Source organism: Coffea eugenioides, chromosome 1 (genome assembly GCF_003713205.1).
Source record: "Coffea eugenioides isolate CCC68of chromosome 1, Ceug_1.0, whole genome shotgun sequence".
In the NCBI taxonomy this organism is placed as follows: domain Eukaryota; kingdom Viridiplantae; phylum Streptophyta; class Magnoliopsida; order Gentianales; family Rubiaceae; genus Coffea; species Coffea eugenioides.
In genome coordinates this window covers 27,592,929-27,605,193 of record NC_040035.1, presented here as the reverse complement: position 1 = coordinate 27,605,193, position 12,265 = coordinate 27,592,929, and the positions used below count along the sequence as shown (strand labels likewise).

Sequence of the window (12,265 nt, the reverse complement as noted above, 5' to 3'; positions counted from 1 at the left end):
TAACAGCCCCACTTTCCCCTAAGGCGAACCAAAGGGGTGAGCGGACTGCCTGCCCAGCTCTCGCCAGGACTCACGATGCAGACTAGAACTATCTATAGCGATCCAGAACTTACGAACGAGCGTAAACGAGTCAAAATGGTAAAATAACCCAACATTTAAAAAAAAAACAGAAATCCGAAGTCGGCCATGAATAGTGACCGACCCGTCAGAACCCAACCGAAATAGCCAACAAACATTCACATCTGAACTTTAGCGTTTACAAATCAAAATGACATACAAAAGTTTTCAAATTTGCCAAATCAAAAGAGAAAACGCCCCAAAAGTACACTTAGGGTTTTAATACATGAGCTATACAAAAGATATGTTCAACTAGCTCAATTTGGCAGCCATTTGTCAAATCCAAACCAAAAGGGGTTTATTTTCCTGTAAGGAAAACAAAAGGAACAGAAAGGGGTGAGCTTGCGCTCAATGAGATACCAAACAGATAGCATTAAAATCATGGCATTTCACATTTAACAAATCAGATACACATGTCAGATGTAAAGCAAAGGAACCAATGATTCAAATCAGAAGGATACGGGTGGCTCTCAGGAGCCACATTTCCAGCGCAATACTTGATCCAAACCGGTTGAATCTCCGTCAACGTATATAGAACCAATGCGTCCGTAGACCCCTCTTATCACCGAATTCCGTCCACCAAACCCTTTACAGGCCGCTATAAACGAACAAATGGTAATACTTCGAGTATACCCGGAATCAAGGTTCCTCAATAACCCAAGATCCCAAAAACAAGACTCACCGGGTTCGTTATCTAATCGTCCAGGCCCTTGCCGGCCCGACTTGAATAACTTAACCACAGGATTGAGCTCATAGGTCATAGAAATCCGAACAGATGCAGACACAGATAACAGATTCAAATTTTGCATAGTAAATTGGCATATGAACAGACTAGAGAACGAGTGTGATAAAGTACAAGTCGTCTCGAACAAATAAACAGATTTCAGAGCAGAAATCAAGTTAAATAGCAATGGAGGGGAGTGGTACACTCACCGGCTCAACTTCAAAAGTTTTTACTTCAGATTGGCCTTAATCGCCAAGAAACCCTAAAATAATCAAAATAAACCAATTGAAGGTTTTACTTCCAGAATCGGGTAAACACAATGCACATGAGGCTCGACTACTAGTCGTATGCCTCGCCAAAATAATTACTAATGCAAGGGTGGTAAACATGATTTTCTTGGAAACAAAAAGGTAACATGAAGACTTAGACGCAAACAACCCAAAAGCCTTTCATTTCCATCAAAAGGCAAATCTACTTAAAGGAACCAAACGGCCTAGAAAATCGGGCAGCACCGTCCCTAAAATTCTTACTTTTCCAGCCATTAAGGCTTCATTATTTCCTCAAATCAGTCCCAACATTTCACACAAAAGTCATTTCATTTCCCAAAAGCCGCTCACTAGGCTCAAAGTAGTACAAGTACAAAAGTTAGCTAGGAAAAGACCGGAATGAGAGCGAGCCCTAAACATGCAAACAAAAACATGGAGACTCGATAACGAGTCATAAAGCCATACCAATCTTAACCCTAATAGGGTTTCATATGCATAAATAAGCATCATAGGCAACCAGAAATTAAGAAAGGGCTTTAATGTAGGCCTTGATAAGAAAATCGGTTTTGACGTCATAATGCGGTAATGGCACAAATCTCACTACAATTATCGGTTGGGGGTGTAAGGCCCACCATTTCGAAGCTATGAAACAGGGCTACAACAATGTAGAAGGCCTCTCAGTCCAAATCCTAGCACAACTAGGTCAAAAATGAAGAAAACCCAGCCAGAACCGCAATTGCAGGTTCCCAAATCACACAAAACTGTAATACGTCTATCTCAGCCTACACAGGTCCAATTGCATTGATTCCAAAGGCACATGAAAGCTAAGATATCCAGCTACATTTCATCAGAAGACACCAACAACAGAATCCAAACCAATTCCAGTCAAAACAGACAATTCCTATCGCAGTTCGGACATTCTGTTCACCAAAAACAGCAACCGTAAAAACGGTATAACTCACTCTATACTAATCCAAATGCCCTGAAATTTTGCAGGAACTTTATACTCATCAATACCTACAACTTTCATGTTTTGAGCAAAGTCCAATTCGGCCTCTATCTATGACCTAAAATTTCGGACAGATTAGGGGTTCATGAACCCTAACTTTTCACATTTCATTCCAAACCCAAAATTGATTGCATTTAACCACAATTCACACCTACTAGAGCCAAAGCCCCTTATTACCAACCATCATACTAGTCCACAACATCAAAATCATAAAAAACCAGAAAATTCATCATAAAATGGAAAACTTCACCAAAACTCTTCAAATCAAGAAATAAATCACATATTCCATCACTCAAGCTACTTCTAAGCATAACATAAACATCATTAGGTGTAGTAGAGTGTTCTAGCATCACTTACCAAGTAACAAGAGAGAGAGAGATGTTGGCCACCTTAGAGCTTCAAACAAACTTCACTAATACACTTACTATCACTAGAAGAAAGGTTTTTATGGAGTAGAATCTAATCTAGGCTTTTGTTTGTAGAAGATTGAAGCATATGGAAGCTTGAAAGTTGAAGAATTTCCTTCCTTCTTTGCTCAAGGAGAACCGGCCACAAGGAGAGAAAAATGGTGCATTTTGTGCAATATCCACAATATATTTTTACTTATCTCTCTCTACTTATCTCATAACACCCGATAAATTTTACACAGTATCCGAAACTTAACCTTATTGGCCGAATTTTTCCTAACTTTTCGCACAAGTGGGTCCCACGTCCAATATATATTCTTAATTTTCTAAAAACTCTCCAATACTAGAAAAATTATCTAAAAACTATAATTGCTCATAAAATTTATCTAGAAAATTTTCCGGATACAGAAAGTGCAGAAAACAAGCCATGAAAAATGCGAAAACCTAGAAAATGCAATTTACGGGTTCTCACAATACCGGGGGAGGCAACCCTAAGGCTCGATATAAGGGGTAGTTTAGCCTCATCTGCATTGATTTCGGGTATTCGGGCTAGGAAATTTCTGTATAAAGGGGCCCAAGGGTTCCTAGCTTTTCTTATAAACACTCCTACTGATAAGTTGAGGGTTGAAGATGTGCCTGTAGTAAGTGAGTATCCGGATGTGTTTCCTGATGAATTAGTAACTTTACCTCCGGAGAGAGAGATAGAGTTTAAGATTGACCTGTTACCGGGGACATCACCTATCTCTAAGACCCCCTATCGAATGGCACCTGCTGAGCTCAAGGAGTTGAAATTACAGTTGCAAGACCTGTTGGAGCGTGGGTTTATTCAGGAGAGTGGATCTCCGTGGGGGGCTCCGGTACTATTTGTTAAGAAGAAGGATGGAACTTTAAGATTGTGTATCGATTATCGGGGATTAAACAATATGACCATTAAGAACAAATACCCACTTCCCCATATCGATGAACTGTTTGACCAGTTGCAAGGCGCGGTGGTCTTTTCAAAGTTAGATCTCCGACAGGGTTACTATCAGTTGCTTATTAAGAAAGAAGATGTACCCAAGACTGCTTTCAATTCTAGATATGGGCATTTTGAGTTTGCAGTCATGCCCTTTGGGTTGACCAATGCCCCTGCCGCCTTTATGGATTTGATGCATCGGGTTTTCAAACCCTACCTGGACCGATTTGTTGTCGTGTTTATTGACGACATTTTGGTCTATTCTAAAACCCGTGAGGAACATGAGCAGCATTTGAAGTTAGTGTTACAAACTCTGAGAGATCATCGGCTATACGCCAAATTTAGTAAGTGTGAATTTTGGTTGGAGAAAATCTCTTTCTTGGGACATGTGATTTCAAAAGAAGGTATTACAGTGGATCCCGCGAAAGTAGAGGCAGTGGCTGAATGGAAGAGGCCAGAAAACCCCACTGAGATTCGCAGTTTCTTAGGGTTGGCTGGGTACTATAGACGCTTTATTAAAGACTTTTCCAAACTGGCTGGCCCTTTAACCGATCTAACGAAGAAAAATAGCCGTTTTGTGTGGGATACTAAGTGTGAAACCAGTTTTCAGGAGTTGAAACGAAGGTTAACCAGGGCTCCTGTTTTGGCCTTGCCTAATGGGAAGGACAGTTTTACTGTTTATACCGATGCTTCGAGGGAAGGTTTAGGGTGTGTGTTAATGCAAAACAAGAACGTGATTGCTTTTGCCTCTAGGAAACTGAAAACCCATGAACAAAACTACCCTACCCATGACTTGGAGTTAGCTGCTGTGGTCTTTGCTCTGAAAAAGTGGAGACACTATCTCTACAGGGTTACCTTTGAGGTTTATTCAGACCATAAGAGTCTTAAATACCTTTTCTCCCAAAAAGAGTTGAATATGAGGCAACGCCGGTGGATGGAACTCTTAGAAGATTATGACTGCACGATCAACTACCATCCCGGTAAGGCTAACGTAGTAGCGGACGCCTTAAGTCGGAAGGCTCAAGTAGCAGGGTTAATGGTCAAGGAGTGGGAAATGTTAGGAGCAGCTAGCGAGTGGAACCCCAGACTGGGAGGCAAACAAATAACTTTTGGGAATATTCGGGTGACATCTGCTATTCTCGATCGAATTAAAGAAGCCCAAGAGAAGGATCCGATGGTACAAAAGTGGAAGGAAAAGGTGGAAAAGGAAGCACTACCTGACTTCAATTTGGGTCCTGAAGGGATTTTAAGGTATAGGAACCGAGTAGTGGTAGCCAATGATGAAAACCTGAAAAGAGAAATTTTAGAGGAAGCCCATCGATCGAAATACACGATCCATCCTGGTAGTAATAAGATGTACCAAGACTTGCGACGGTTGTACTGGTGGGATAAGATGAAGAGGGAGATTGCTCAATATATCCAAACCTGTCTGATTTGCCAGCAAGTCAAGGCTGAACACCAAAAATCCTCTGGACTGTTACAACCTCTTGAGATACCCAAATGGAAGTGGGAAAATATCACGATGGACTTTGTTTCTGGACTGCCAAGAACTCAAAAAGGACATGATGCCGTTTGGGTGATCATTGATCGGTTAACCAAATCGGCCCATTTCTTACCTGTGAATGTGAAGGATTCCATGGACAAGTTGGCTCGGTTGTACCTGAATGAAATTGTGAGGTTGCATGGGGTTCCAGTGAGTATAGTTTCAGACCGAGATCCTCGTTTTGTATCGAGGTTTTGGCAAAAGTTTCAGGAGAACTTGGGGACCAAAATCAACCTTAGTACCACTTATCACCCCCAGACGGATGGACAGTCAGAACGAACCATTCAAACCCTCGAGGATATGTTACGAACTTGTATTCTGGATTTTGGGGGTAATTGGGGTCAACATATGACTTTGGTAGAGTTTGCCTACAATAACAGTTTCCATTCGTCCATTCAAATGGCACCATATGAAGCTCTCTACGGACGGAAGTGTCGTTCGCCCATTTATTGGGATGAAGTAGGGGAAAAGAAAGCTCTAGATCCAACAACCATTTCTTGGATGGAGGATGCACAAGAGAAGGTTAAATTGATCCGTCAAAGACTCCAAGAAGCTCAAAGCCGACAAAAGAGCTACGCAGATAACCGAAGGAAAGATTTAGAGTTCGAAGTTGGAGACCGTGTTTTCCTTAAAATTACACCACTACGAAGCGTCACTGCGGGTAGAGGAAAGAAACTTCAACCACGGTTCGTGGGGCCTTACAAAATTCTCCAACGAGTTGGGAAGGTAGCGTACCGACTCGAGTTGCCGCCAAGTTTATCTCGGATTCATGACGTCTTCCATGTTTCGATGCTGAAAAAATACTATCCTGATCCAACCCACGTTGTGCGACCAGAGGAGATTGAGTTAGATGAGGCACTTACTTACGAAGAAAGACCTGTACAAGTACTCGATCGAAGGATTAAGGAACTGAGGAATAAGCAAATTCCATTGGTAAAGGTTTTGTGGAGAAATCATGGAATAGAAGAGGCAACTTGGGAGTTGGAGGAAGAGATGCAAAAGAAATACCCTGAGCTATTTAGTAACCCAGGTGAGCAATTTCGAGGGCGAAATTCTTTAAGGGGGAGAGAGTGTGAGAACCCAGAGGAAAAAAAAAATTATTTATTATTTTATTCCTGTGCACCCGTGTTTTTTTATTTTCTTTATTATATTACTTTTATCAACATTTTATCAGTAAATATAGCTTTTAAATCATTTTTCTAGTATAAGGTAGTTCGTGAGAAATTTGGAACGTCTTTTGGTCGTGGGACCCGCTAGTGCATTAAGTGAGAGAAATTCGGCCGATTAGGTTAAATTTTTGCGTAAAGAAATTTTGTTACTAGGTATTAGGAGATAATTGGAGGTTGCCTAGATGGATTAGCCATGAGGGACAAGAAGATAACTCTAGCAAGACAAAGTGCCAAGTGTCCAATTTTGGTTGGACCAAGCTTGCCTAACTTTTGACTAAACTTTTTTTACTTTCCTTAAAGTCCAAATTTGACTCAATCATCTTCATTCTTCACCATCTCTTGGCCGAACCTCTAGCAAGCAAAGGAGAAAAAAATTCTTCAACCTTTCATCTACAAATCCTTGCCAAATCTTGAAAACTAACCGATTAATTTCCAAATTAGTCCATAAAATCATCTTCCTAAGAGTGTTTGAAGAACTTAGTGGTGTTGGTTTGGAAGAAAACCTCACAAGCTACAACCTTTCTTGAAGAACTAAGGTATCTTGCTTGGAACTCATCTTTTGGTTTTAATTTTGGCCAATTGGTGCCTTATAGTAGCTATTTACGCGATTTTTCGGAAGATTTGGTGGATTGGAGTGAAGTTTCCTAATTTTCTGATTTTTTCTGGAATTTTTCTGTTTTCCTATGATGATATGATTGAGCTGGAATTGATGGTTCTAAATGGCATTATATAGCTCTCTTGTGCGTTAATTGTGGTTAATTGCGGAAAATTTCCGCTTGTGCGGAAAATTTCAGATTTAGGGTTTCAAATTGGGGGTTTTCTATTGTTGATTGTTGAACTTCTAATTGGCTATAATTGAAGGGTATTGTGACCCTACTGAAGTATATTGAATGGCTTATGACTTGTTTGGGTGCTTGTGGTTGTGTTGGATAGTTTTTTTTGGTTGTCTTGCAGGTTGGAAAAGCTGAAATTTTAGGGGAAATGCTGTCCGAGTGTCTAGGGTATTAGATTCTTGTGAGTTGGGTTGAGATTGGCTAGAAATGAACGGTTTTTGGGTTTGTTTCTACTTTTAACCCTAAATGTTATGTATTTTTCATTTCCAAGCTATATTTGGGTCTTGCCTTAATAGTTCCTAGAAAAAGGTATTCGACTTGTGTTTGCGTTTTCATTGTACTTTCTTGATTGTTATAGGGCGTGCCGGTGATCCGAGGCTCACGTCGGGCGAAAACTTGTGAAATTTCTTTGTTGAACTTGGTGAGTGTACTACTCACATGTTTGTTATTCCGTGGCTTTCTTGTACTTGAATTCTGTGGTTTGGACTAGTTGTGATGATTGTTTGAGCTAGGTGAGGCGAGGGTGTACTTTACCACTCTCGTACTCTCTAGCCTCCTTGACTGGTTATTATACTAAGCTTACTTGACTGTTTATGATATTACTTGAATATTATTGACTGTACTGGATTTGGTATCGCTTGGATACCAACTTTATTGTTCACTCTGAGATCTACCTCATTGGAAGTCAATGGACTCGAGCCAGTAAGGACTTGGTCGGAGACATTTGACAAGCCATGGGGACTGTATTTGGGAATCTTTGGGTATGAGACCCTTGATTCCGGTATACTCGAGTAATACCAATTCTGTACTGTTTGGTGTTTGGGCCCGGTAAGGGAAAAGTGAGGTGGACGGATAATTGGAGTAAAGAGTAGTCTACGGTCATGATTACCTGGTATACATTGACGGAGAGTCAATGAGATGAGATCAAGCATGGAAAAAGAGGAAAAGGGCTCTTGAGAGCCATCCGTATCCTTTTATTCCCTACACTTGGGTGTTGTTGATTTTACTTACTTGACGTGCGTATTTGGACTGAATATTCTTGTGTTTATGTGATCCTGGTATATTTTGGTGATGGTACCTCATTGGGCGAAAGCTCACTCTGTGAATTTTGTTTTCCTTACAGGGATTTACCTTTTGGACTTTTGAGTTTGAAGATGAGTTGAGTAGAGCTAGTTGAGAGATTTTGTATAGCTCCTCAATAGTTGGCAACTTGATTGTACTTGGATTTACATGTTTCCTTTTGGCTTGTAATCATACAAATGTGGTTGGTAACAGTGTATGGGTATTCATGTTCCATGTATTCTACTTGGCTTGTATATATATTCCTTTCCGGGATTGTAAGCAGTTATTTGCATTTGATTGGGTTCTGGCTGATTGTGACGTGGCAGTCACTATTCACTTTACGTTTTAACTTTTGTTTTCCATTTCTTGATTGATGGTTGGGTTAAGTGCGATAGTAGTTTCCCGAACGACTTGAATTAATGTTTTACCGTTTTAGTAGTCCTGGCGAGAGCTGGGCAGGCAGTCCGCTAACCCCTTTGGTACACCTTAGGGGAAGGTGGGGCTGTCACAAAATCACCCTCAGCCGAGCGCACCACCCCTCCACCACTTGAATGCCCGCTTACAACACTTGTATCAGTGTTGAGTTTCACCGCTTGTCCTGTAAGTTTTACCCAAGAAAAGGCCCGAAGCTGTACCAATTTTTCCTTGACCTTACCGAATTTCACCCAGGCACAATCTGTGTCCCCTTTGAAATACTCCAACTTAAGCAGGCCATCCCTGCCCAACTGCTCGACAAATGCACACACCTGGTTGATTATCTGATCTGACGACACACTCATCCCCTCAAAGCGGGCCTTGTTACGGCCCTTCCAAATAAACCACAAGATCGAGAGAGGAAGAATGACACGAATATGATTCCGTGAGACAAACCGGTGAGACAAGAGCTAACATGCGAGCCTCATCGCCACCCCACTTCCCTGGACTATCAGCCCAAAGAGGCGGGAGAAGTGCCGCCAGACACTTCTTGCTAAAGGTCCCGAGACAAAAAGATGGTCTCCCGTTTCTGGCGCTAGGCCACAGCAGTAACACTTTGACGCTAACCTCAATCCTCTACCCTGAAGGAGATCATCCAAGGGGAGCCATCCACGCAACAACCTCCACGCAAAGAAGGATACCTTCAGAGGGACCACCGAGCTCCTGACCAATGAATCAATAACAGATCGATTGTGCTTTGAACGAAGAACGTCCCAAGCTGAAGACACAGTAAAACTCCCCGAAGGTGACGCCGCCCAAATCATTTGGTCTCGCATATTGGGAAATATACGCAGCTCCATGACCTTCGACACTAAGTGCCCCGGAAGAAGCCGTCTGAGCCACTGCTCATCCCAACCATCAAAAAGAAAAAATTCCCCTGCCAACCTGTGAGACTTAGGCCCTGGCACCAAACTGGCGAGCGGAACATCAGTACACCACCTGTCCTGCCAGAAGTCAATTAAGCCCTCCCCCAGACACCACCGGATATTCCCCTCTGCGAGATCTCTCACCTCTACCAAACGGCGCCAAACTGGGGACGGGCGGTCAACTGAAACTAGAAGAGGATGCCCCCCTCTGACATACTTGATGTGCATGAACTCTGCCCAAATGGATGCCTGTTCCCTCAACTTCCACCAGAGCTTACATGAGAAAGCCTTTGCGACGTCCTCAAATGAGCGAAACCCCAGGCCCCCTTCCTCGACCGGACGGCAAACCTTATCCCAAGCCGCCCAGTGGGTCCGTTTGCTTTCAATAGAGGTGTCCCACAAGAAAACATTGCACACTCGGCCTAAATGCAGTAGCACAGCCTTCGGCGGTTGGAGCACCTGGAGTAAGTAGACAGGAAGGGAACACAGGACACTTCGTAAAAGGACAATTTTCCCCCCCATAGATAGCATCTTTGAGCTCCAATGGAATAGCTTTTGGCGCACCTTGCCCAGCAACTCATCAAACACTGCACATGTAACCCTACCACGAATCAGTGGCACCCCTAGATACCTGAACGGAAACCCCTGGCACTGGTACCCCAGGGTCGTGCTTACCAGGGCCCGCTGAGCGTCCGTAACCCTAGCCGATGCGTAAAAGGCACTCTTAGTAATATTCACCTTCTGGCCAGAACAACTTTGGTAGAGCTGCAAAAAATCCTTAATGGACACCAACGCATCCTGCGAGCACCGAGTGAAGATGATCATATCATCCCCAAAGGCTAAATACGGCACTTTCGACCCAGCAGACATGAAGTATCTACTGTCCTTGGAATAAAAAATCCTTTGTAGTCCTCTCCCAAGAAATTCTGCCACGAATAAGAAGAGCGCGAGAGAAAGGGGGTCACCCTGTCGCACCCCCTGATATGACTTCACAAAGCCCGTTGGTTCCTTATTAACTAGGACCGAGAACCAAGTGTTAGAGAACGTTCGAAAGAGCAAATCCACTACTACCTCTTCAAAACCATACTGCCTAAGCAAAAAAATTAAAAAAGACCAATCGACCCGATCGTACGCCTTCTCCATGTCCAGTTTCAAGATCAAATTTGGGTCAACCAACCTCCTATCCAAGTCTAAAACTAGCTCCTGCGCCAATAGAACATTATCCACTATATCTCGTCCTGGAACAAACCCGGTTTGCCATGGTGAAATGAGCTTCGGAAGGAGCTTACTGATCCTGATCGCCAATATCTTAGACACTATCTTAGAACTTACATTACAAAGACTAATAGGCCAAAAATCCCGCCAGTGGGATGCACCCTCCACTTTTGGGATGAGCACCACCATAGAGTGTGACCAGCTCTTGGGTTGCTCCATACCCTGGAAGAAGTCCTGGATAGCCATAAGCAAGTCATCTTTAACAATGTCCCAGTAGCTTTAGAAAAATCCTGCTCCAAACCCATCCGGACCCGAAGCGCTCTGTGTCTCCATTCCAAACACTACCTCGTGGATTTCCTCCATCATAGGAAGCCGTTTCATGAGCTCGTTATCCTCCTGGGTGACTCTAGGAACCTCAAAAGGAAGCTCAGTGAGGGCCTGTACCTGACGGTTGGATGAGAACAAGTCCGAAAAAAGGATATCGCTGAGTTCTTAATATCCTGTAGGTCTTCATGCCATCCCCCCTCCTCTTTCCTAATATGGGAAATGAAATTCGAGTTTCGACACTGGCGGACCCAAGAGTGAAAAAATGCAGTATTAGCATCCCCCGCCTGTAACCATTTAATACCTGCCTTCTGATGCCAAAATTCACACTCCATAGAAAGCGTCCGATTGTATCTCGCTCTGGCCTCATGGAGATGAATCTTCGACTCCTCACTTCTAAGCAAATCATACTCCGCCTCCCTCTGTTTTAAATCCTTCTCCGCCTCTGCCACCTTAGAAGAGACATTGCCAAACACCACACGGTTCCATTGCTTCAATTTATCTCGCACCGTTTTGAGCTTGTTGTAAAATCTTACCATCCCCATGCCATAGACCTCTTTACTCCATACGTCCGACACTATCTCCCGGAACTGGGGGTGCCGACACCAAACATTAAGAAACCGAAAGCAAGACGATCTAACCCTATAGCCTGCACATCGAATCAACAAAGGGCTGTGGTCCGATATCCCTCTGGCCATATGTGAAACCCTAGAAAGCGGGTAGGCCTCGGACCACCGCCTATTCCCCAATGCCCGATCCAAGCGCTGCCAGACTGACCCATTAGTCCATGTGAATCGAGATCCATCAAAATCAATTGTAGATAGCCCGCAGTTGAACATGGAAGCATTAAATTCATCTATGTTCCGAGCATTAGCTGGAGCCCCCCCTTCACGCTCCTCTGCTGAAGCTATGACATTAAAATCGCCTGCTGCTACCCAGGGTTGATTGAGTGAGACCGAGGTAGCCACACTTTCCATTGCCTCCCAGAGAGGCCTCCGCCCAACCCTCGTGCACTTAGCATATATCGCAGACATCCAAAAGGATGCCCCAGAGCCAAAGGAAACTTGAGCATGAAGCATTTGCTCAGCGTACTCGACACAATCTGTGTGAATTATTATTTCTCACGAATCCAAATTTGTGATCTTCTTCATTTATTCATTTATTTATTTTCCATTTTTGAAGAATAATACATAACTCCAAACTCTGTAAACAGCTATATATAGAGCCTAATATATAAACCAGAAGACAAAATCACCTGACAATTGCAAAATTTTCCTGGCAAGTATATGCGGTATGCCACT

The 12,265-nt window shown here is 43.0% G+C and overlaps 1 protein-coding gene across 1 annotated transcript; it reads right to left on the bottom strand.

Annotated features, from left to right (window-relative positions):
- Positions 1-8,969: 8,969 nt before the first annotated feature.
- On the bottom strand, positions 8,970-11,941 carry LOC113769603. The gene is made up of 3 exons (XM_027314113.1): positions 11,216-11,941; positions 10,986-11,084; positions 8,970-10,874 (listed from the first exon to the last, which is right to left on the bottom strand). Exons 1-3 carry the CDS (start codon positions 11,939-11,941, stop codon positions 8,970-8,972), a joined length of 2,730 nt encoding a protein of 909 aa, XP_027169914.1.
- Between the last annotated feature and the right edge of the window lie 324 nt (positions 11,942-12,265).

Bases quoted from the DNA above. Each gene is read 5' to 3' on its own strand.
- LOC113769603 (XM_027314113.1), bottom strand. From the start codon at position 11,941: ATGGAAAGTGTGGCTACCTCGGTCTCACTCAATCAACCCTGGGTAGCA. The intron at 11,085-11,215 runs GTCCGCCAGTGT...TCCAACCGTCAG, and splicing joins CTGCATTTTTTCACTCTTGG to GTACAGGCCCTCACTGAGCT. The intron at 10,875-10,985 runs GTAGTGTTTGGA...ATGGCTATCCAG, and splicing joins TGATGGAGGAAATCCACGAG to GACTTCTTCCAGGGTATGGA.